Source organism: Neolamprologus brichardi, chromosome 9, assembly GCF_056152115.1.
Source record: "Neolamprologus brichardi isolate AB-2024 chromosome 9, ASM5615211v1, whole genome shotgun sequence".
Lineage (NCBI taxonomy): Eukaryota > Metazoa > Chordata > Actinopteri > Cichliformes > Cichlidae > Neolamprologus > Neolamprologus brichardi.
In genome coordinates, this window is record NC_142112.1 from 30,688,393 (window position 1) to 30,714,894 (window position 26,502).

The 26,502-nt window shown below is 39.0% G+C and overlaps 1 protein-coding gene across 1 annotated transcript; it reads left to right on the top strand.

Annotated features, from left to right (window-relative positions):
- Positions 1–2,276: 2,276 nt before the first annotated feature.
- On the top strand, positions 2,277–25,517 carry mbtps2 (membrane-bound transcription factor peptidase, site 2). The gene is made up of 11 exons (XM_087846298.1): positions 2,277–2,564; positions 4,033–4,181; positions 6,273–6,411; positions 7,035–7,138; positions 10,354–10,481; positions 16,538–16,656; positions 18,001–18,181; positions 19,061–19,167; positions 21,676–21,874; positions 22,169–22,244; positions 24,602–25,517. Exons 1-11 carry the CDS (start codon positions 2,490–2,492, stop codon positions 24,822–24,824), a joined length of 1,500 nt encoding a protein of 499 aa, XP_087702424.1. The 5' UTR covers positions 2,277–2,489; the 3' UTR covers positions 24,825–25,517.
- Positions 25,518–26,502: the final 985 nt, after the last annotated feature.

Sequence of the window (26,502 nt, forward strand, 5' to 3'; positions counted from 1 at the left end):
GTGCTTAAACTTGCTGATGATCAGTTAATCGAATGCATTTGATTAGCAGCATCTGGCTGCTACTTACCCACTCAATTCCACTGGATTGTACTTAGTTTTCCAAAGAACTGCATGGAGTCCTGAGAAAACATTCTTTTGCACAAATCTATAATTGAAAGACTTTGAGTATTATTATAGAAAAAAAACAACTAGTAGCAGAGCACTGGGGTCCAAAAAGGTAAAGTCATATTTCCTTTTTGTGTTGTAATTTTAGTTTCCGTATTCTTTATTTTGGAGCTGGTCCAGCCAGTCACTAGTTGCAAGTTCCTCACTTTTAAACTTTTGACCAGCCACATGCTTACGAAGGCCATTAAGCTGAACACGGCAATATAAAAGCAAGATGGCACACACTGAAAAAACACCCTGAAGATAACTGAAAAAACAAACAAGCAAACTCTACAGGTGGCAACTGCAGCATCTAATAGATATTCAATGTATTGCATAGAGCTAATTGCATTTGGGTGTTGCTTTTGGCACACTAGTTATAAATGTATCATGAAGAAAGTTAGAAGGTGTGGCTGATGTGCTCATTTGTTTTGGTCTGTGCTGTGGCTCTGAAGTTGTTTATGCTGTATATCACCTTTAAAACAAAGAAAACCTGTGGAAAAGTATCATCATTCAATAATGGAAATACTGTAGAGCTCAATCAATCATTCATTTCACCTGAACAAAAACCCCATCAAACGTTTTTTTTTTTTCTCCATTGAAAACATTTACCTTGTTGGAAATCCAGAATCGTGCTCCCGTAATAATACAGACTCTGTTGATATTTTTTTTTAATGGGAAAAGTTTAAATGTTGTTTAAAAGGCATCTGCTAGTCCAGTGTAAGGTTCAAAGTCTGACAATCCAAGGTAGCTTAAAGGTGATCGAGTTATTTACATTGTCCTGAGGAATAACCATTTACATATTCCTCAGGACTATGCAAATATCTTCCAAACTAACCTAGAAATGCCAAAAGGGAGTTTACTTCATAGGCAAATAATGAAAAAAGGAGCTTTACAAACAATATAATCTGCCTGTCTGTGGATAAAATAAATACACCATGGTGTGTATAATCGGGATCACTAAGCGTACAACACAAACTGTTGCCGCAGGGCCTAAAAGGAGATAAATGTGGCTGTGGCTAAGTTTGATATTACTTACTTTAAGAGTAAGACCTCATAAAGGAGGAGGTAAACTGCAATTGGGGTTTAACCTTTTAGAAGGCAGGTTATTGCACCCAAATAGACAGTTTTCATCTGCAGCTGTGTCCTCATGAAGCTCAAATAACACAGTTATTCTGAAAGGCTGAAGGCTCTGTAGGAACTGATGTACAGCAACACGTTGGCCTTTATCCACAAGCAGTTTTATGTTCCCTTGGCCACATTTATGGCTTAATGAGTCAGACTGGGAGCTTATTTTCTTGTTGCGCCTGACTCTGGCAATCCACATTTATTGGTTTCCTTTTACCCCCATTGACCTTTTGGCAGGATGAAATCCAATATCCAAAAACAAACTTTCATTTTTGTGTCTGCAGCTGAGCCAACTGATTATGCAATTCTCCATTTTTTAGGGTTGCAGCTATTTTCAGGTGCACCTCTAGATTTTCTTTTGCCAAGCTCTTTAAGAGTTAGACACATTGACAGAAAAGCATAAGTATAAATAATGTCAAATAATGTATTTTATTGAAGCAATAGCAGGGAAATGCATTATTTGCCACCGAAAACATTTTTAGGCACAGGTGTGCTTTTATTTTCCATAAGGAAAATAAAACAAATGTTGAATTAAAGTGAAATAAAGTAATGTTAGGGTTCATTTAAGAGGGGTTTGATATGATAAAGCAAATTAATGCTAAGTACTGCTTTAAATGATTAATTTCACCCTTTTCAACTCCTTTTTGAAGGCAGAATGTTTCTCTGTGCCCTATAAATAGTAAGCACAGGGACAATCCACTGTGAATTGTTTTTTTGTTGTTTTTTTTCATTTACATAAAAAAATTCTCTCTATCAATTTCTGCCATTTAATTTATTTCTTTTTATATGTAATTATTATAATTATTTTTTTTACTTCTTTACTAGTATTTAGAATTTGTGAATTTTTCAAAATACTTTTTATTTTTTACAGCAAATGTAATTATTTTTGTTTTAATTTTTTAATTAGTAATTTGTAAAAACTACCCAAAATGAAAAGTGAGATGCTGCAGTTGAACACTTGATGGCGCAATATTGGCAGGGACAAAAGAAAGTGTCGAAGAAGAAGAAGAAGCCGGAGTTTTGTCGCGCAGTGCTGACACTTCTTCCGATTCACGGCATTCGTGAAATCAAACCTTTCTGTCTGTTTGCAGTTCACCGTAAGTGACGGCATTTTATGGCAGCGTTGGACGCTAATGACGGCGGCCAGCTGCGTGACAAACGGCGGGCAGAGACAGTGATGAAGGCGGCGCGGTGTGGAGTCCTGTAACGGCTGCACTATGATCCCCGTGTCCCTGCTGGTGTTTGTGATGGCAGGCTGGTGTGCTGTCTATCTGGCGGACACGCTGCTCAGGGTGAATATTTGCCTTTTTGTGTTTGTTTTTCTTCCTGCTCGGCAGTCTGTCAACTGACGCACGTGAATGGATTTAACATTAGAAGAGGTTTGAGCTGTGGACACTCGTGTAAACAGGCCACAGCAGCCCTGGAACCGCTGGAAACCCCGCTATTAAACACATTACGGCCATTACTTCACAATGTCTGTCCATGAGATGCGTTTAATGCTTAAAGTGAGCAGAAAATGTGCGAAATATAAGACCCTGTCTGTCTTTAAATACTATCAGAGTAATATATAAGCGAGTACCTGCAGTAGTATAGAGTATCAGGATTTCCATGTATCCTGGAAAACCTGGCAACCTAGAGATCTGCTCTCCAACCCTTAAAATTTCGTGGAATTACAAAGCAAAACACAAGTAAACAAGGAAGAAGAGAGTAAAATCAGCTACAAACAAAGAGGAAATTGCCATTCACAATAAAAACAGCATGGGATAATTATAGCATTATTAGTATGGAAGCACATTCAAGGATTAGTGAGGAAAAAGAAAGGTTAATAACAAATTTTCTATTTCTTAAAACTGAGACATCCATTAGGGCATACACTTATTCGTTTTCATTAACTGGCTATCCTAATTAGTTGCAGGCCTGCTGGATCCTATCCCAGCTATTAGTCATATATTTTGACTTTAAAAAACAACAACTGGGTGAGCAAGATTGAATTTATTTAGGATTTTCTTGACTCGACACAGGGTCGAAAGTATACATACAGACACTAAATACTTACATACGACTCCACAAAGATTTGGTTAAATGACCCTTAGCAAGTTGCAGTTGAATCAGACACTTTTGTTAGCCAAAACGTATATCCCCATGTAAAAACATGTAACATCTTGTCAGATCTAAAGATACAGAGGAGCCAGTGAATGAGGCTTGTAATATCAACATCTGCTCAATTTTAGCTGCATTTTGAACAGTGTACAGATGAGTTAATGAAGACTGTGAAAGCCTTTAAATATCACTGCGAAAGCAATTTTAATGTTCAGAGGAGTTTAAATCCCAGTTTCAGATTTGAGAAGCCTTCGTGTTATTTATAACACGAAGGCTATAAATACCTTATTTCCTACCAAGTTAGAGGCAGTCTGCGGCCTCATATCTGAGCTGTTTTGTGTGTAAACCATTTCAGTCGGTCCTCCTCCCTCGACTTGCTTTTCCTTTTCTTACAATGATTAAGCATTTGGCTGCTTTTATCATTACATGCATCTGTGGGCAACTTTTAACATTGTAACCCCTTGTAGCTTATATAAAGTTAGAGATGAATAGTGTAACATTCTCCTTCTGATTGGGGGTTTCAATATGCAGAACCTTTTCTGATTACAGCTTATTGAGGTCCGGACATTGGAAATATCTGGACACTACAGAATAACTCCAGTTAGACGTGCTTTCTAAATGTGGATGTGCTTGTGCGCTGACTTTGTCTCTGTCCTGCAGTCGTCGGTGACGCATCGGATCAACTATGAGTCGTGGCTCGCCAGTCGTGGCCTGATGTTGTCTCCTTTTCACGTGAGATGGCAAACCACCATGTTCAACCGACTATTTGCATACTGCGCCCGCATCAACCCCCGGGCTCTTTACATGTGGTACGGTTTCTGTATATATAATCCACTCAGCTGTTCCTGTAGTCTTTCTGAACTTTAATCGAGTGCAGTTAGTCTCAAAAATGGTAGAAAATGTGTATGTTGTGACACACAAGCCTAAACTAACATTTACAAATGTGTACAAATGATTTGATTCAGGTGCTAGTGGAAAACCAGGACATCTGAGCTTCCTCATGTGTTTTTCAAATAAAACAATGTTTTGTTTTTATTTTTTGTTTTTTTCCTGAATAAACAGAACAGCCCATCACTCCTCGACTACAAAACATACATTTACAAGTTACAGATACAGTAACCAGTGAAAGTCAAAATGTGATTCAAATAAGATGTTGCTGCTGAGTTTATTCTGACTAATCTCTTGTATATTTTGAATGCTGATATAATCAGATTTACCTGGCATAACTACATCTAGGCTGCTATGTGGCATCCATGGTGGATAAATGTAGATTTTCTAGTCGAGGGGTGATGAGCTGTTTTGTTTATTTAGAGAAAAAAAAAGTCTTTATTTAAGAAGCATAGGAATCCACAAGAAGCCCACATATCCCAGTTTTCCACTTGCACTTAAATGCAGCTTATATTTGTAGATCTGTGTTGGCAGATTTTGATATACATGTTTGTAAAATAGTTTTATGCATGTGCAAATTGTTTTGTATTTGTGTGTGGATTGGAGCACACATTTGTGAGTGCTCAGTATACACACAAATAAATGAGTACATTAGCAAGTTAGCTTATGGATTATAACACACACTTTTTTAAAACATTTTGAGACTAATTTCCCTCTATAAACCTTTGTCCACACCTTCAGATTCCTGCTTCCTTCCACTTCAGTTACAATAAAATTATACTTTTTTTTCTTTTGACTTTGATACTTGATGGTTTGGCTAAAAGCTTTCCTCAACCTTCCTTTTTCATCATAAAAGCATTTGGCAATTTAATAACATTTCTAAAAACGTCTTTTCTGCAGTAAATGGATTCAGAGAAGCTGTTTACTTACTTTCACTGGACATAATTTGTTTCCTGGAAGAAAAAAGGACATTTTAGAGGATTACATTTTAATTGCAAACTGAGTCTGCACTGACTTCTATAACCAGCCGTATGACAACCGAGCCTTAAAAGCTAAAGTCGGCAGCAAATGTAAAAAATAAATAGCTTGAGATGTTAGCAGACATCTTTCCTCCTGCAGATGTCCTCTCTCTTTCTAAAGACTAAATGGACAGATAGACATGCATCATACATGCTGAAAGTAAGTAAATTTTTGACTTTTTAGTAAGCAAGTAAGTAACATTCATTTACAAAGCACTTCTCAATAACATTTCATCACATGGCTCTTCACAGTAAGATGAAAACAATGATGGAAAAAAATTAAAATAGGGATAAAAGCTGGTCTAAAGGTATCAGAAATGTCCACAGACCTCAAAAGCTCCTTTCTTCCTTAACCTGGACTGTGGGACAGCTAGCAGCACTGAACAGTAAACTGTACTGTCTTGCTAGTTACATATAGATTTAAAGGCTGACTAATATAGAGGGACATCTGACTGTCAGAGATTTGAAAGAATTTTGATTTGAATCCTAAGCTTTAATTCGAAGCCAATGTAAAGCCAGGACCATTTAGAGGACGTGATGAGAAGCCTCACAGCAGCATTCTGGACTGTTAGTAGGCTTTGAGGTCCGGTCAGGATTTGGTCTGAATTGTAGGATTTAAACTCTACTCTCAAAGGTAAAGGTCCTAACTCTATCTGTGTCTGGTCAAAGAAGTTGTTTTCCCATGACACAATTTAGGAAGGAACCTGATGGACAGGCCAGTTTTTACATATTTGTTTTATTGATTCATATTTTTTATGCTAACACCCCCAAACGTTTGGATTTATAGTAGATGACTTGTAGTAGTGACTGTTTTTAAAAATACTACTCTTAGTGTGGAACTGACTTGGTGTGGCATTTCTGAGTTTCTCAATTCCAGGTGATTTTTTCCGTTGTTTAGCTTTAATAATCTTTAGTTTTTTTCACATTTATAAATGTGAAAAAAGTACAGCAAAATTGCACTTGTTGAATTTGCATCCCATCTGTGTTTCCCAGGTTCAACAGTGGTCTGGTGTTTGGTATCGCTGCCATGTTGGGCTCAGTGGTGCTGCTGATAAGGACTCTGCAGCAGACCATCGCTCAGATGACCACAGACAACCCACGGATTGGAGATCAACAGACCCTGCAGGTGGTGGTAGGTTGACTTTAATGAGATTTCTATACATAAGTTACATCAGCTGAATGAAAATGGCAAGTATTCATCAGATTTAAATCTGTAAGCTTTTGTGTCTCTTTTCTGTGTGTAACTGGATAAAAACATCCTTCAGAGTTGATCATAAGCGTGTGAAATTCAAATGTCCGTGCCATGAAAAAAAATGACCCCTGCTTTTCAGAAGTGTTTCCCTATTCGCTTTTTATTCATTATGGTGTCAAATAACCGTGCATAAATGTGAGCCCTATCCCCAGTGGAGCTCTGTAGGTGATTCATGGGAAGCTATTAGTGGGCCATTTATATCCAAGAATTCAGCCTGGAGAAGAAAAGAAAATCTAGTCAGAAGGGGAAAAAATGCAGAAAACGACAAGCTTCAGCAAAACACCAAGCAATTAATGTGAAGAACCAAAAAAAAATAAAATAAATGTGGTGATACAAATTAGAATTTTTTATTTGGGAAGATGTTACACTGTGGTTAAATTGGCTCTTCATTTTTAGGATAAAACGAACCATAAATGCTGATTTTTAACTCTGTGAATTATGTTTTATGTTCATATCTTAGTCAGTTTCTTTTTTTTTTTTTCTCATCTCTGGTGTGTCTTTAGGTCCCCGGCGTTAATCTACCCACAAGTCAGCTGGCCTACTTCTTCATCGCCCTGCTGCTCAGTGGAGTAATACATGAGCTGGGCCACGCTGTGGCAGCACTGAGGTAATAACCACACCGCACCACATTGCAGTGTCAACATAGCATCCAGCATGAATCCATCATGATGAAGAGCATTTGTTTTGTTGGTGGATAATATATTAAACTCCAGAAAGGTGAAAGAATACAAAGACTCCAATACTACAAGTGTGTTTGCAAGGAGGACATTGTAAATGTATGTCAGACTTCTGCTCAAAACGTTTGAAGCCTGGTCTTAAAAGTAGAGAGGACGTCTGTCTCTTGAAGCCAAACTGGGAGCTGGTTCCACAGGAGAAGAGCCTGATTAATAATCTTGTCCATTGATAACCTTTCGGGATTAAGATAAAGGGTTTATCTGAATCAGAGATAAAGGATTGTTAAAGATGGGACAATCTGCCTGCAGACATGAGCCAAATATAGAGCCCTTTGCCTTTTATTCTGCTTTAAGTAGAATGTGTTTCTGCTACTTTAGTATTTAAATTTGACCTTAAACACCGGTTTGATAAAATTAGAGTGGCTTAGGCTGTCCAGGTACAGTGGAAATTAAATGTTTTTTGTATTAATCGCATGTTTTGATGTCAAATTCAAAACCACAAGTTGCTGATAATTTTGTTTAATTGGGCTTTGTATTACTTGCTCACTTTGTGTGATTTTTGATGAGCCCCAAAAAAATAACTTTAATTCATTCCTGATTTTTATTTCATTGTGCATTGGTTCTGATTACAGTTAATGATTAGGTGGATTGTGCAAATCAAAACTAATGAATTAGTGTGCATAGCACATGGTCCAGAGGAGATGACCCCTCTGATCTGCTGCTGCATCCTGTTTTTCACAAAGCCACTGATTTCAGGCAAATGCTTTTTAAGTGAGGAGCCTCAAAGACTTCTTTCATGTGGATCCAGTCTGTGAGACTGTGATTAACCTCTGCTGGAGGATTTTTTTTCCTCAAAAGGGTTGCAATTATTTTAATACAGGATACAACTTGTGTACAGATAAACGTGAAGGCAGTAGGGGGCTAGGTTCCAAGTACAGTGGTATGTATTTATGACAAATATAGGAAAAGAATTAACATTTGAAAAATATGTACATCCATAAACACTCAAGTCAGTATCTTGATTCAATCAAACAGGGGTTCAAGGGGATTTTTTTAAAGGATGTTTATTGTAAATTCTGTTGCACTAAATTAACAATGAATTCTTAACTTTCGGTGCAATATATACTGGGTGTATCAAAAAGAGTTGTTTGATTTCAAAGTGCTGTAATTCTGCAGTTGTTCGCCTGTAACAATCGAAAGATGCACTGTTACAAAGAGGGGATCCATGAGTTTCATGTGGTTGCTGGTAGGTAGCATAACAACAGCAGATGTTCTAGAGATGCTCTCAAAAGCATGTGACGAGTTTGACTATCATATGGACATATGCTGTGTGTCTAGAAAGGGACATGCTGAGCAATTGTGAAAATTGCTTGCAAGTTCTGTATATAAAACATTATATTCAGCCATGTATTTTAAAATGTATTTCAAGTTTCTATATCCGTTACTTTAACAAACATAGCCTTTTGAAATTGGATGGTTCTTTTTGATGAACCCTGTATATTGCAGTCGTATTTAGTAACCCCAAGTGCTGCTGCACACCTGAGGCGAATAACGTTCCCTTACTGCACATTGGCTCTGCCCTAAGTACACCCCGCTTTAATTGCATATCAGTTAATAACCACATAATCTAAAAAAAAAAATTAGATTATGAAATTACTGGCAAAATGTTTACTGAGGTCAAATATCCAGTGAGCGCCAGAATAGATTTTCCCATAGCCTCTTATACAAGCCAACTTCTGCTTGGAGCCAGATGTTTCCCCTTGCTTTCTATTTGAAGGTTTAAGGTACCTCCACACTTCCCAGAAGCTACATCTATGTTTTCCTCTAAATATTCACAGACACTATAGTGTGTTTGTCTAAATGGTCTCAAGACTTCTTGTACGTTTAGTGGAGTCTGGTGTGTCATTTGAGTTCGAGGGCAGCAAAGCCCAGTTTGATCTCACATGAGCTCTGCTCTTTGCCTTTTTCTAGTAGGTGTGCCCTATCTCATGTGCACATCCATGGTATGTCATGTACCCCCTAAAAAACCTAATTACAAGCCTTCAAAAAAGAAAAAGCATTCTTACCACATGACTCCCATCAGGAAGTGGTCCAGTCTGTCATATGCTTTTCACCAGTCTATCATCCGTTGACAGCGTAAATCAAGTCTGCCACTTCTTATGTATCTGTCATACCTTGGCTTTTGAATATTTTCCCTCACTGTGCCCAAAACCTGGAAACTGCCCAGTGTTGCCCAGGAGCTTCCACCACTTCAGTTGTTGGAGCTGTTAACAAAGATTCTCTCTTAGCAGGAGAGTTTACCCTCTGTTAAATTCAAGGACCAAAAATTGGCCTGAACATTTGTGTGTATTTGCTGTTCTTTTGTATGTTGTGGGCTTTTGTGGTAAATGGTAAAAGGACTGGGTCTTATGTAGTGCTTTTCTACTTCACTTGAGCACTCAAAGTGCTTTATACAGCTTGCCTTGTTCACTTATTCGCACCCATTTATACAAGGACTTTTTTTCTATGCCTAAGCGCTTTCTGTTGAAGATTCACACACATGACACTCCAATCAACACATCAGAGAGCAACCTGTGGTTCAATATATTGCCCATGGATACTTTGACATGCAGACTGGATCAAACCACAAAACCGATTAGTAGGTGACCTGCTCTGCCTTCTGAGCTCACCGCTTTTGTGTATACAATTGTAGAGACTGGCCTCGGGGCAAGTTCCTTTGTAGGGTGTCAGATTGTAAATCTGGCTGGCACGCCAGAAATTGTCAGCAACTGCTACAGGGCTAGACCAGTAAAACCACTTTATAATACGCTGTATGTATAAAGAAATACAAGTACTGTTGGAATATTTTCATTTGTAGTGAATCAATCCAATCAATCCGATCCATGATGGCAAGGCTGAAATAAATAAAATAAGTGGGATTCCACTGTCGCTTCTTTCACTTTCTGGTAGTCTGCAAAGAAATATTTCCATCAGAAAGTTTTGGCATGGCTCCTTGTCTTCTAGGTCATGATAAAAATCCAAAAATGGTGACCTCCTTTATCTTCCTTCTGTTCCAGCCCTCAGGCTGTATGTTTGACACCCCTCATAGAGTCTGTTTCCCTTTAAAATCTAATGTTTCTTTGTTTTTTTTACTTCTGTTCCCACGCAGGGAGCAAGTGCGAGTGAATGGATTTGGGATGTTTGTGTTCGTAGTTTATCCTGGTGCATTTGTGGACCTCTTCACCACACACCTCAACCTCATATCACCGGCTCAGCAGCTCCGCATCTTCTGTGCCGGTAAGACTTTTTATCCTGAGATGTGCTGATGGCTCCTTACGGCAGCCTGATTGTGTTTCCAGCTATTAATCACAATTATTACAAGCATGTTGTTTTGCCAGCAAAGGTCACTCTGAGGAGTTTATTGCTAAGCAGCAGACAGCTGCATCGCATCAAATCATTTCACTCTGCAATTAAGAAAATTAGAGCTTAATGAATTGAATGGTAAGCTGGCAGTCATTCGCACATGAATGTGACTGATGTCTGCCATCGCAGATCATCAGAGGGAGCTGCTTAAAGCCTGAGTATTTTCTGTGTGTGGTCTGGTTTGGAAGAAAAGTGCAGTTTCATTAGAAAATAGTCAAGTAGTTAGTTTGGAAAATCCCCATGCTGTAAGAATTACAGCAGAACTGTTATATGAAACATAAATTAAACGTCAAGCAGAGACTTGAACTTGATTTCCAAATTAACACAATGAAAACCAAAAAAACAAAACACAATAGATTAACATTAGAAGTTTTTCTGCATACAACTTATAAGTGTTGCTCTTAATATTCTTATAAAGCAGAAGTTATGAGAGCATCTTTTGCACTTTGATAATGTATACCCATGCCCCCTTACAGAAAGTGTGAAAGGATTATGTGGACTTGTTAAGGCCCTGGTCAAACAGGCCTAGAGTCTGGTTGTTGACTGCTTGGTAACCACTGGTTACTAGGAAAAAGTGAGTATTCCCAAACTAGTTGCAAGTGGTTGCTGGCAATCTCTGTGAAATAGATTTTTTTTAAGCCACAGTCATGCACCAAGAGGCCAATCAGTGAGACTTGGAGTATCCATGGGTCTGTTTGATGAGTGGTTGCTGGAGGTTGCTTGCTGCTGTTAAGTGAAATTGGTCACAAACAGGTATACGGTTGCTAGCAGATAGCTTTGGTTAACTTTAGTTTGTATGAAAGATGCTGACTAGTCTGCAAACACTTGCCAACTACTCTCAACCATTCGCCTTAAAAGTAAAAGTTTATTTAAACGTGTTATTTTCAGTAGAGAGGCGAAACTTTCAATTTGAAGGCAAATGTTCTTAGTTTGCAGTTTGTATCGCACTTTACTACTAAGAAGCATTAAAACTAAAGTGTTTGCAGAGGAGTCATCATCTTCTGTGCAAGCCACAGCAATCTGCATGCAACCGTGTACCTGTCTGTGACCAGTGTCACCCAATGACAGCAAGCCACTCATCCACCTCGTTGTTGACTGGCGTCTAGGTCTATGTTACTCAAGCCTAAGGTATCGCATTCCCTCCATCACAATGCCCGCCAGGCAGATGATTTTTCAGATGGTTTTGCATGGTGGATCAAAATCTGCTGGTTTTTTTCTGTGTTCATCAATTTGGACAAGATCTCTGACATCACTGGCTGAAATGCAGCCCCAAACTATGACCGAGTCTCCACCGTGTTTTAGTGATGGCTTCAGATACTCACTATTATGTCCCCACGCACATGTTGATAACAAGTTTGAAGTTTGAACCAATAATTTCTGAATTTAGATTCCTCACTTCATTAAACCTGTAGTTGCCGATTTTCAGTGCAGTTCTTGTATACTTTGGCAGACCTCACCTTTTCTCTTTGTTAACTTAAGAATACCTTCATCACAGCCACCTTTCCACTGAAACCATTTCTGATGAGGCTTTGGGAGTTTTTCCTTCCCACTTCGCCAAAGTGCTTGCTAGTAGGGGGTCATATGATTGTTGGGTTTTTCTCTGTATGTATTATTGTAGGTTCTACCTTATAATATAAAGCACCTTGAGGTGACTGTTGTTGTAATTTGCTGCTGTATAAATCAAATTGAATTGAATTGGTCAGTATGGGAATCAACCATGATTCACACACTGCTGAGAGATGGTAAGTTTTCAGCTAGTAGTTCTTTAGGAATAACCTAGGCTGAAAGTGATACAATTTAAAATGGGTTCTTTGCTAAATTGTCTAATATGTGTAAATGGAATGGGTTCATCACTTGAATTAGATGCCTTTTTTGTGCTTGAATTATTCATAGGTCAGTGCTAAATGGCTTATGAAATTTAAAATACAAACTATTAAATAAGATTCTCCTGGAAATGGTCCAGTACAAGGACTGGATTGAAAATGAGTGGTAATAGCAGCCAGTGTCTAACCCCCCCAAAAAACTTGGACAAGGTGAAACCTGCCCAGTACTATACATGTGTAATAGCCTTATCAATACAAAGGTCTGGCTAATGTGTATTAAAAGTTAGCAGATTTAAATACTTACATTAGTAAAATTATGAAGGTATTATAAGTTAAATATAGTTGATGCACTCATTATGTAGAGAAATTGTTAGCTGGGTCATGCATACTGTACTACATGTGATGTTTGATGTTGTGTTATAGGATTATTTATTCTATTGTCTTTGTATTGCTTCTGACTTGTATTTGGTCAATTCTGAAGCAATTATTCTGTCAGGCAGTTTAATGCAAAATCCCAATCACCCTATCATAATGAAAGCATTTCTCAATATAATGAAGAAAGGTTGTAGCTATAAAAATGGGGGAATGAGGCCTGTTATTGCAGTAAAAATATAATGTAGGAAAAAAAAGGTTCTGACATTCTTCCTGATATTTTGTCGCTTCATTAGAGAATTTTAATGATTCAGTCAAAGACGAAATTACTTGAAAATTGGATTAATTTTTTAATTTATTTTTGCACTTAATCATTTCCACATTTTATAGATTGAAGACATGGAGTAAAAGTGCACGAGTAGAACAGAACAAGAGCGCTCAGGTAAACAGAGCCACACCTTAATTCAGAGTGTGGCGATGCTATGAATAATTTTTCCAGCCTTGGAAATGTCACGCTGGTCTGGTCGAGGCTGAGCTCCATACAGATTATGGTACAGCTGGCAAAATTCCATACTGCTGGGTTTCCCTTTGCTGTTTGCAGCCTTTAGAGGGCAGTGAAGAGCTGTTGTGAAACAGTCTTTGTCTTTACCTATCAAGTGAAAAAAATTCCCTCAGGCTTTGCTGAGAAGAAAATAACTTGGTGGGGACTCCAGATGCAAAACTGAGACGTTCAGTCAGTTCACGTGACAAAGTGAGAGAGATGCTTTTCCCATTAGGAGGGTGGTGACGTAATAGCATGCTGTGTTTATTGTTTTTTTCTCTCGCTGTCCACAGCTGAGATTGCCCTGCGTGCAAGGGGGGTTGTCAGACATAACATGTTTATTATTTATTCCTGTAGAGATAGGTGCTGAAACTTTAATAGTTTGTTTACTGCATATATCAATATTTGAAATGCACTGCATGAAGCTTTTCCTTTTTTCTTTTTTGGCTGTAGGGCAGACATTGACTCTTTTTTTTTAAGATGTAGTGCATTTTCCAGCTGTACATTAAAAATCAGTTTTTTCCTTTTTTGTCAAAAAGGTTTTTCCTCAAAATACCATGTTTTTAACTTCCCCCTGACCACAGAGTCTGCCTCTGTCTATGTCACCATCACTATGTTTGAGTGATACCGTTGAGTGCTTTGACCTCATCAGGCCATGCAACGTTTCCTCCCGTGGTTTTTGGGAGACTGGCTTAGTTCTCTTGCATAATTAAGATGGTATAGACTGCTATTTTTAGTGAGCCGTGGTTACTGTTGTGGCATGAGATCCTACATTCAGAATATGTGGCAAACACGCAGGTGGTTATTACAGCAGCAGCAAAACTTTACCATACAATCCTGACATTACGAAGGATGTTTTAGTCTAAGCTTTTTGAAGGATGCGAAGGATGAAAAGACTATTGTTGTCCACAAAGTGATGTGCAGACTAGATGAGCAAGATATTAGTATTTCTTCTTATATTTGGAGTTCTTCCTTTGTAGGTCAAAGAGAGACACTCGTTAGCCAGTCTTTTTAGTGCAGAGTGATTTTGTAAGGAAAATGAAATTGCATCAGGTTTGCAATATTTTATGTTTTTTAAAACGGTGGTCTGTTATTCACAATTCCATTTGTGTATTTATAATCTTGTGTCCTGATAGAGTGGCATTTCAACATTAGTAGACCAAATAATCGCTATTTTTACACTATCAGTTGATTAGATGTCTGAAATGAGCTGTGAAACCAAAAACCTCCAGTTTCAATGTACTTTGCCATTGACGGCATGTGGGTGGAGCATCTGCACACTCAGCAACAGCTGTGATGACCATATATGGGATATCTGTCTCAGTGACATAATTAAGACACCCCCCCCCCCCCAAAAAAAAAAAAAAAGAAAAAAAAAAAGTCTGAAACCGAGCATACACTGACCTCAATATTTAAAATTTTTGTTCATAGAAAATAGCAGGTGCACTACAGTTTTCTTTGAACCATTGGACAAACAGAAACTTCCCTTTCCATGTACTTACATCAGTGATCCTTTAAGATAAAACAGTAAGAAATTAAAACGAATACAAGAGCTTGTAGTTATAGCCATTTAAAGTTCAGACACTGAGGCAATTTAACAGTCATATGTCCACTTGATTTGATTTTGAAGGAGTAATTACTGCAGCAGCTGGCTGGAAAATGTGAGAACCTGTCTTCCACCACTTCCAATTCGAAATGGAGACTTTGGCTTCAAGTGTCTGCCAATACAGAGTTCCTATCCAATAACGCTGTTAAATTAATAATCTGTATGTCTCACTGTGAGAAAAAGACTGGGTATTAGCCAAAATCTCATATCCCGATATAAGAATTCTATCGTCCAGGTAAAGATATAAATCACAAAAATGTAACATTTTCTGAAAATTCTGTGAATCTCGGGCAGCTCGACTTGCGGGAAGTGTTTCCAGCTGTGCGTCATGTAGCTGGAGTCGAGTGTTTTAACTGATGCATGAAACGATACATTTTTAGACATAAGTTGTAACGGCTGCCGTTTTCTTTGTGAGTATTTATTACACGAACAAGCCTGTTCTAACGTTTGAGTCCAAGGTTTGTTTTTTTTAGCACCTGACGGCTCTTTTTTACTTCTCATCCGTAAATAATCTGCTCTTTCACGTGATTCAGTTTATTTTGAAAAGTCTCAACAGGATCTTGAGCTTTATTGTGAAAGGTTTATGTGGAAGATGCTGTTACCGTCGTTGTTGCTAACCACAACGCATAAAAACAGGCGCTTGTCCGTCTGTTATATAAAATATAAGAGAAAGAGAGAACTTTAAGAAATTAATATAGCCACTACAGTGACCATCAAAACGATGAAAAAATATTGCCGTAAAGAGTTTATTTTGCGACACCACGAAACAAAGGATAGCGTAAGATGAAACGATAGACGTTTTTATATCATCATCCGATATATATCGTTATATCGAACAGCCTTACTGGGTATATATATATAGAGAGATAGATATATGGAAAAAAAAAACATCAAGTTCGACTTAAACAGTGAAATAATAAATGAAAACAGGTCCAGGAGAAATACAATGGGGGAAAAATAATGTATTTGTGTTGTTCAACTAATTTATTTTCACTGATCTTATTTTGGATCAGTGAGAGTCATGAGGCCGCAAACTGCAGCAGGTGTGCAGCTGACAGGAGACAGCTGCAGTGGAATCATATTTAATTGCGGTGACAACAACATTTTATGTTAACATAAGTGTAATAAAAGCTTACTGACAGGTGTTACACCAAACTAGGGTCCTACTAGCTTCACGTGTAAAGACTCGAACGTGACAAGAGTGAAAGTAAATGATAGTGAGCATAGTCATCTGATCTTTTCAGTCATGTCTGCTTACTTTGATCAGTTTGTATGTTTGCAGAAGTTTTTTTTTTTATGTAAGTGCAAACAGCAGCTGTTGGTGTAAAATGCCTCAAATGCCAATATCCTACTGTTAGCTTCCTCTGTGCTATGTTAGCTATGTTGCTAGCTGATGGCTTGTGGGGTGAAGGAAAACCACAGCAGCATAGAACTGAAATGAAGATTTCCACCTATAGATCGACTTGTTGTTGACAATATTGTTTTTAACGTGATTAAACCAAAGTTTAAAAAGCAAAACTACACAACTCAAATGAAGATAAAAAATGAGGAAAAACAAAAAAAACCATTTTTTGTCTTCTCTTTCCAGGTGTGTGGCACAACTTTGTTCTGTGTTTGGCAGCGTTGGCCTTTCTCTTCCTGTTGCCTCTCCTCCTGTTTCCCATGTACGCCACCGGAGCTGGAGCGCTGGTCACAGAGGTTGTGCAGGTCAGTGCCTCAGTTTCACATATCAGGTAAAGGGGTAGGTCGACGTGATAGCAAATCCATCGTACCTCTACATGAATTAATTTTAGCTGAGCTTAGCAGAAAGCTGCCCTGCCTCTGTCCCAAACTGAACTGATGTGAAGCCTGTGAGCAACAAACCCGCTGAATGTTTTATTTTCTGTCTGAGGTGAGAATGTCATTGTCATAAATTAATCAAATAAACACTGAAATAAACCACTGCTTTAATGCTGCATAATGCTATTACATCCTCAGCCAGATTACAATCAATGATGATGATGATGATGATTGTTGATTTAAGATAAGAAAAGCTACAAAACACACCTCTGTTTACCATTGGAGGTGAAGTACATCAGGTGAACAGCTTAATAATATTACTACTAATAATATTATCATCAATAATGTTATTTTGGGGTAATTGAGCCTTTATATATGTTTACATCTACTGATTTTTCCGACAGAACACTTCAGTTTTGTCATGAAACAAAAAATAAAAGCATGAAACAAATAAAAGCACACACTCAGAACAATACATAATCCCCCTGTAGTAAATAGTTAAGTAAAATATAGTTATAGCCGAGTCTGTAGTTGGAGTCTATGCTCTTTATATGTTCTTTACCACTGCTAGTGTCCCTTTATTAGCTCATTTAATCCACTTTAAAAATCCATCCAGGGTGCTTTATCTGCTTGTCAGTGTAGCAGCATTTAAAATACTTGAACAATGACCAGAATACTGACTATCACTAATCTCCAACCAGGAAAGAAGGGTCAGAAAAAGCAAAACCAGGCTAAATTCATGTGTTAAGTTCTTGTAAACGTCCGCAGATGGGGGGTAGAAGGCTAACTGGAAGCTCTGCAGTCTGGAATGTGCGCTTTGTACGGTCAGAACAGGAATACCCTGCAGTGGGTGACTAAAACCACCCAGAACGTCACTAGTTCCTGTGTGTCGCTGATACTGATGAAGCGAGGTGTTTGACCAGAGCCCAAAGGAGATAATAACCAGCCCCGTTGCCATCTGACAAACAGCACAATAGTATCAGCTACATCACCACTATGTGACTTGTGAGCTCATCCTCCCCACTTAAATCCACAGTAAACACTAAATTTTATGACTTAATCATTTATGATTTCATTAATGTATTTATGCTGCAGCAGTGTAGCCACAGTTGGTGACTGTTGCTCAAGAGCTTATTGTATTTGTCAATCTGTGCCCCCTCGCAGAGTTTCCCAACTATTGCAAGCTTGCAGGACTGAAGCCATCAGATTTCACTCGTGTGACCTTTTGCCCATTTAAATCAAGATTTATGTCTGCGTGTGTATTTGGTCCAGAGCTCTGCAGCTGACGGTCCCAGGGGTCTGTCAGTTGGGGACATAGTGACAGGCCTGGAAGACTGTCCCGTCAGGGGAGTGGAGGACTGGACCAGCTGCCTGTCTCACCTCACTCACACACCACAGACGGGATACTGCGTCCCTGTCGCCAGCCTGCAGCCCAGCTGGGCTCATGGGCGAGGTGGGTGAGGAATTTGTTCAGCAAGGCCTCCGGACTTGCTCTATCAAGACATAAGAAAGCTGTATTATTTCATAGTTTTGTATGTACACCTCCAATAAAGAGCTAGCTGAGTACCTCTACCTGGAGACTTGACTGTATTAAATCGTAATAGCATCATAAATTAACGTCTTTCAAAAGGCAGCTATTAAATGACTTTATTAATCACTTGATTTAAACATTAATTGACCTTGTTTTATCATCACTACAGTGGGCCACTTAAATATTAAACGGGGTCACAGTTACAGAGCAGCAACAGGAGCTCCGATTGGCCAAGTGTCAACTCATGTGGGAGGTAATTGTGTAACAGCTGGCCAATCCTAGCTCCTGCTGCTTCTCTGTGGTCTAGAATTTACTCAAGTGGCACATTTGATTTAGGAGCAGATGCCCTTAATGTTAATTTTCTATTATAGTCCTAAAATTTTTTATTGACATAACAGCTTAGAGATCAGTCATTTATGTCATTTTATTTGTCCTTTGTCTTTCAAAGTCTGTGTCTTGGATGGTTATCGAAAATAAGCTGAAACAAGTTATCACTGGGGATTTTGCTTATACTCTTCTTACTCTGGCATTGGTAATTATTGTCATATTAGATATGCAGAACAGAGTCTTTGGGGTTTTTCGCCTGAAGCACACCAGATTAATGTGCTTCTTACTATGCAGAGTTAAGCCAATGACCTTTTAAGGAGTCCAGAAGACTTTTTAGGCATCTAATAAATGGTGTGATATTGTGTTATTTTATCTAATCATCCATTTCGAGTCCACCTACTAACAGAACATCTATTTTTAAGATTCTTTTCAGAGTTGTGCTATATTTTCCATCCGTTTCTCTCCCCCCTGTAGCTTTCAAGCGTCTGGATGGAACAATGGACTGCTGCAGCAACAACAGCCTGACCGACCTCTGCTTCTCTTACATTAAGCCACAGGGCAGGAGCAGCAGAGAGAGAGAGGTGACACACACTCACTGACAGATGTGGGGGCTTTTTGTGGCTGGTTAGTCATACAAACAGGTCTCAAAACCTTTTAGACAGTCGCGGATATTTATATTACTTCCTTTGTTCACTTCCCTTTTATTTCCATGTGTGACTTTCCATGAGTTTTCAGCTGCGGTGCTGTGAAAAAAGTTTGACACTGTTCAAGTAAAGTTAGGATTTCTATTAGCATTTGGTGTGAGCACACTTTGTCTACATCACCAGTTCTTCTTATTGCCTTATTTTCTTGAGTAGCCACAGTTCTTCTGTGGGTTTTTATGCCACCTCTGTTACATTTTGTTCTTGCGATTGAAGATTACTCTGTGTCAACCTTATATGCTGAATTGACCCAAATCTGATTGGTTTTGCCCCAGAGTGACAGAGCTTGAGCATCTGCATTCGAGGGCTGCTTTACACGAGAGAGCTGGTTTTATGACCCCTGTTGGGACAATGAGATTGAAATTTTTCAGTTTTTTTCTGGATTTTTTTTTCCCTTGCCTGTCACCACCCACAGCTCTGTCTGGGCTGATGTGCCACCAAATGTTGGTAACACAGCAGCGGTTAAGGCTTATTCTTGTCTTGTCTGCTTACCTCTACAGTAAATTATCCTGAATGTGTACAGTAACACGGTGGCGGCACGGAATTGAACTCAGGACCTTCTCACTGTTGCTGCACAGTAAGAAGGTCCTGAGTTCAATTCCACCATCAGGCCGGGGTCTTTCTGTGTGGAGTTTGCATGTTCTCTCCGTGTACTCCGGCTTCCTCCCACCATCCAAAGAGATGCAGTTTGTGGGGATAGGTTAATTGGATAATCCAAATTGCCACTAGGTGCCCTGCGACAGACTGGCGACCTGTCCAGGGTGTACCCCGCCTCTCGCCCAATGACAGCTGGGATAGGCTCCAGCGCCCCCCGCGACGCTGAAAAGGATAAGCGGAAGCGAATGGATGGATGGATGGATGGTGTACGGTAACATAGGTATGTTAGGATTTTTTGCTGATGTACAATAGGCCTTTGGCTCTCAAGGCAATGAGTTAGGTGCTCCATATCACACAGATATGTGTTGTGTTTTGTTTTTTACCATTTGCTGAGCAAAAAGATCAACGTTGCTAGAGTAAATGAAACCCCAACCACTTGTGCTAAAACCTCTTTGGGTGGAGGTCACAAAAATCTCTGTGTAGGAAAGCCCCTTCCCTGTCATCTCTATTTATGTTGTTACTGTTGTATACATTAAGGTTTTGTTGATGTTCTTGTGGCTGCGGGGCATTTTCCAAACCCCCATCTGGAGGAAATGAACATGAACACCAACAATTAAAGTTCGAATTCTGATACATTTATTTCATAAATTCTGGTGAGTTAGAAGTGTCCCCCAATGACAGTTGTCAATTATCAGTACTGTTTTATTGTTACATAATCTTGCCTGACACTTGCAATGCTGCCTAAAGGGTAAGATGTTGCTTGCTGTAAAGGGACTTAATAAAATTAATAAAGGTTTTTCAGTATTCAAACAAATTTGGCTTCAAGGCCTGCAGTGTGAAGGATAGTCTCTGAGTCTGGCTGTTTGCTCACAATAAGAAAATTATGATTGAATACTTTCTGTTTGCATTTGCTAAAAAATTAAATTCCGCTTACAAAAAAACAAACAAAATACACGTAGCAGACATCTAAGCGGAACAAACCGAGCTGTCTTTTCCAGTCTTCTGTTGTCCAATTTTAGTCAGCCTGTGCAAATTCTAGCAGACAAGAATAGGACTCTGTGTGGTCTTCTGCCCATGTGCTTCAAGGTATGCTCTTCTGCATACCTTGGTTCTATTTAAGTATTTATTTGAGTTACTGTTGCATTTTCTATAGATCAAAACACACTGGCCATTCTTCTCTGACCTTAAAATGTAATTTTTACCCAGAGAACTGCAGCTGAGTGGATATTTTCTCTTCTTCAGATCAGAAAGTCATACAGATGGTTGTGTGGGAAAATCCAAGTAGATCAGCAGTTTCTGAAATACTCATACCAGCCCACCTGACCCCATAACCATGACACTTAAATCACCTTTCTTACCCATTCTGCCATATGATTGGCTAATTGATTAATTAAAATACACCTGCTAGGTGTATTTCTGAAATGTCTGTGTTAGGGGATGTCATGCATTGAGTTGTAGTCACAAAAAATAATTATCTCCTATTTTGCGCTGCTCTCTATTCATCATATTCAAGCTGCAATGCCAGTGTCTCCTCCCAGTCTCAAATGGGGGCACTTTCATAAGTTGCACTATGTAACCTTATTTACAGAAAAGAATAATTAGATATACAGTTTGAAATACAAGCTGAAAGTGTTTGTGCAGTCGTGCTTTGTATGGAAAAAGACACCATAACAAAATGAATGGGTGTTAATGGTGGAAACGGAAGCTAGCTAACATGGAGAAAAGCTGCATAGAGTAACTGAAAATCGTTTTTTTACTTCCTGTGTTTTTTGTGTAATCCTGTGGCTTCAGTACGCCTGCATGCCAGTACGTAAGATGGTGACGGGAACGCGAGTGTGTCATACAGATGACGACTGTGCTGCACATTCCCACACTGCCAGCATTTGCGTCACGCCTTCTCTGGAGAACCAGACTCGCTTCATCCGTGTCACACACCCTCCCAACACGCACATGCTGTTCGTGGGATATCCGCCACACCTGCAGTATGCAGGTACGTACACTTATGTTACCTCCATTTGTGAATGTAGGACATAATTAGCTGAAGCAACCGTCTGTTGAACATATCATTTGTTTAAATCTTGTGTTTTCAGTTTCAAACTGGTAATAAGCAACTGCATTTACTGTAATAAGCAAGTAATTGGTGTTTACAGTGTTCTGTAGATGTTGAACTGACTCTGGGCAAGGCTGAGGGAGTAATCACGAAGAGCCTGGATGTTTTCTCAGCTCATATTTAAGATTCATAAAGTGTTCAGTGGATATATCCTGTGTTTTCTTATTTCCACAGTGAGTCTGACTAACTTTGTCCCCCGCTTTGGATTCCTCCACCTGGACCTTCCTGTATTCCTAGAAACCTTCTGCAAGTATCCTTTCAGGTTAAAGGGACTACAGTCATAATCAAAGGATGGGTGTAAGAAGAATGAACCCTACTCTTCTGTCACTTTAAATTATAACATGCAGTGCAACATTTTATCATGCGTTGCATGTTCTCAGTTTCCTCTTTTAGGATTATATAGCATAAAAGTTTCATCTTACTTGATTCTAAATGTCTTTTTCTGAATAAAAGACCCCTTTTTAACATCTAATCAGCACAGTCAAGAGGCCAGATGCACTTTAAGATTGCCTGAATGCAGCCCTTAATTGCATTGCTGTGCACATTTCTGATTGCAGTTCAACCCTTTTTAAGCCGTTTTTACATTTTTGTAGGTCTGTTTTTCTTTGTGACTACTTAACAAAGTAGTTATCTCTTGGCATTGCTGATTGGTACTTGGATTGATTGAAAACAATTTTTAGTTGGGCTGAAAAGAACATGGCCTCATTAATGTCATTAAGTTTATGTCAAGATGACGGTGAAGGCTAAAACTGTATCTCGTTAATGTGAATTCACCTTTTTATTTGTAAGGGTAGGGTGAGTTGTTTCTTCTTGTTATGTAATGCTTTGAAAGTTAAAAGCATGCTCTTTGGTCTTGGGGCATTTTGGATGATTCAACGTTGATGTGTTTTTAATGGTGATCTTTTGAAAACCAACACTGCTCATATTTGACCAGGTGATTGTAGCGTGCCGCCTTTTCTGATTACTACTGGTGAGCAGCTACCTGATCATCTAGTCATTTTCAGCTTCCAGTTCTTCCTCAGTAGGATTTTTTTCCCCCTAAAATCTAATTATATGTTTTATAGTTTTATATCCGCTGCTTACACGTGTACATGCAGTGCTAATTCAATTATGGAAAAAATGCTGTATATAAAGGATGAATGCGTCTTTGGTTTCTAAAAGGTGAAGTCAATGCAGACATGCCTTAAACCTTCATTCATAATCATAAAAAGTCAGAGGGTGACTCCTTTGGTCAGACGTCCAATTGTACTAACGTGTATTTGGGGAGGGGGGGAGCCTTTTGCATGCTTGATCTGTGCTGTCCTTAAACACATCCCTGTTGGGTTTATGGGTTTATTTCTGACTGAGTTGCTAGTTTTAGGTCATGTCAAATCCAGCATCTTGTTCGTTTTTTGAGTTATGTTCCCATTAATGTCAAAAAGGAAGATAAAGAATACAGTATATTTTATTTCATTTTCCTTTCTTGTGTTCGACAAGAGTGTGCAGTGCCCTTCAGATTCACAGTCAGATTGACTTTGTGATGTACTGTTTCAAAAAGCCAACATGGCAACGGCCATAATGATTAGTTTCAGAGTTCAAACACCAGACTGCACAAACCACTGAGTAACGTCATGGTGGATACCTTTATTTTTTTTATGGACAGACACTCCAAAGTAACAACTAATTGAGAGTATATTCTAGATAATGCTGTTTCTACTGGTTCTCCCTGATGTGATATGCTTTGGCTGAATTAAATGACAGATGTTAAGAAGATGCAATGTAAAAACGTATCTCATTAATCTTTAAAAATAGTTTAATTCCCCTCTCCAACTCCAGTCCTCGAGAGCTGCTGTCCTGCAGCTTTTAGATGCATCCCTGCTCCGACACAGCCCTATCAAATGGTTTAATTGCTTCTTCAGCTTCAAGTTTGACAAAGGCCTGGTAACGAGCCATTCATTTGATTCAGATGTCCTGGAACAAGCATGAATCTAAAAGCTACAGGACAGTAGCTCTCGAGGACTGGAGTTGGAGTATCCCGCCTTACAATATTGATAGAAATGTCCAACAATCACACCCTGTGAACAAGCAGTTGGTGATGGTCAAGAACTCCTGTTTCACAGGAAGAGAGTTCTGGCAGAACCAACCAGATGGAGGCCACTGCAACTGGTTGAGGAATTAAGGGAAAGTAAAGAGGAATAATGAGAAACCACAAAGGGGATAGTACTAATGGTATGCCTTTGGGAAGTGTAAAGTAGAGCGTCGTGGCAAAGAGCAACTTTTCTGTTCATCATCTGTTTATCGTCAACAGCCAGAGCTTATAGTAGCATAACTATGGGACTGTTCAGGGCCTACTGAAGGGAATTTACCAAAAAGGAAAGTTTAAAGTAGAGAGTGTGTCGGTGTCCTGAGCCCAAACTGGGAGCTGTCTCAACAGGAGAGAATATTTCTTTCAGAAAATTAACCAAATTGGAGTTTTTGAGCTAACTGTAAAGAATGGACCGCTACTGTTTGCTAGCTGTCCAGCAGACAGAAGTAAACTTTCTCTGCTTTCATTGCTCGCTGCTTAAACTGACACTTAAATAATTGCCTGTTACTGTGTTTGTTTTCCTGAGCTGCCCTTCCTCTCAGATACGTGGTGTCCCTCTCTGGCGCATTAGCAGTAGTCAACTCTGTGCCGTGCTTTGCTCTCGATGGTCAGTGGATGCTGAACGCCCTGCTGGAGGCCACGCTGGCCAGTGTGGTAATAGACCGTCAGAAGCGTGAGCTGATTGGTTTCTTCCTGCTCCTGGCAGGCAGCGCCCTGCTGGCGGCCAACGTGGCGCTGGGCCTGTGGATGGTCACGGCACGGTAGCCACAGCGGTCAGCTGCCCCGGTGGACTGAGAGATGTTGTCTCAGGATGCGTTTGAGTGTTGTGGACCATTAAACTGTGAACAGACTGCATTACCCAGAAGCACTGCCCACCTTGTGGAGACTGTTGAGTATAACATCACTCTGCCTTTAAAATTTGACCACCAGGGAAAACAACTTTAATCCACCGTGTTGCTGCCATAAATCCAAAAGCACACAAACAAGTTAACAAATGCACTTGCTGTAAAGCACTGTCCTATGTGACTGTTTACAAAGACTGAACTGATGAAACGTGTGTTTGTGTTTTTCATTACTTTGATTCCAAAAATGCCATATTTTCCTGAGGTATTGACTAAGCTAACCTGTGGACACAAAAACGTTTAAGGAGCCTTCTTTTGTTTTCTGGTGAATGCATGGCAATATAATAATCTTGAATTCCTTATCACTGTTGAAAAACTTGACTACCTACTGTTCATGAAAACATGAATTATTTAATTAAATAAATCGACTCCTATCAATTTGAGCCTATTTAAATGGCATCTATCCTTCAGATTGATCTGGCATTGCAGTGCAAAAATTGCTTTCTTTTTCACTCACCTTTTCTTTATGTGTACGTTTTATTTTTTATTATGTCTGCCATATAGTTGCAAAAGTCAATTTCTAGAAATTGTGAAATAAAAACAACAGTTTTCCTCTTTCTTTCCTTTTTCTTTTGTCTGTTGAAGACACTGTTGGTATGTCTGGCAAGTGTTTTCCCACTTTTTACTTCTACTACACGTCTTACTTTTATTCATCAATTTGTCATTTAGTGACAAAACGTTAGATATCATAATTTATATTCAAGCAAAAAAAAAAGATAATTTTGTATAATATGTGCAATTTTTCCCCTATGAAGCGGTTAACATTACCTGCACTGCAGCAGTGACAATACTGTATACTGTCACAGTGATAATACAGCATTTACAATAAAACAGCAGCAACAAAGATGATATGACAAGAAAATTGATTATAATGAAACACATTAGAAGTGCTTAGGATAGCAAAGTCCTCACACTTCAGTAAGATTTAAAACAATGAGAAATTAAACTCACTGACCACTTAAGCCATGTGCACTTGTGAATGCTAATATCTAATCAGCCAATCACATGGCAGCAATTTGGTTAATTTAGGCATTTACATGTGGTCCTCATAATGCTAAAGTTCAAACTTCAAAAGGGAGTTGATTTATATGACTTTACATATGTTCTTGGTGCTGGTCTGAGTATTTTAGAAACTGCTGATTTACTGGGATTTTCTGGCCATCCCCAGCAGTAACTCAAATACGCACTTGTTGGAGAAGAGCATCTCTGAACACACAACATTTAGATGGTAGCGCCAGAATTGTGCGCAAACAACGTGAAAGCAAGTGGTGTAATGGTATGGTGTATATCTTATATGCATAACTTAGTACCCTCAGTACCAAATAAGCATTGTTAAATCACCACAGCCTACCTAAACATTGTTGCTGACCCTGTCTGTTCCTTTATGCCCATATTCTACCCAACTTCTGATAGCTGTTTCCAGCAGGATAATGCCCCATATCACAAAGCTCAAATCATCTCACACTGGGTTCTTGAACATGATGAGTTCACTGTACTCAAATGGCCTTCACAGTCACCAGTTCTAAATTCAATAGAGCAGC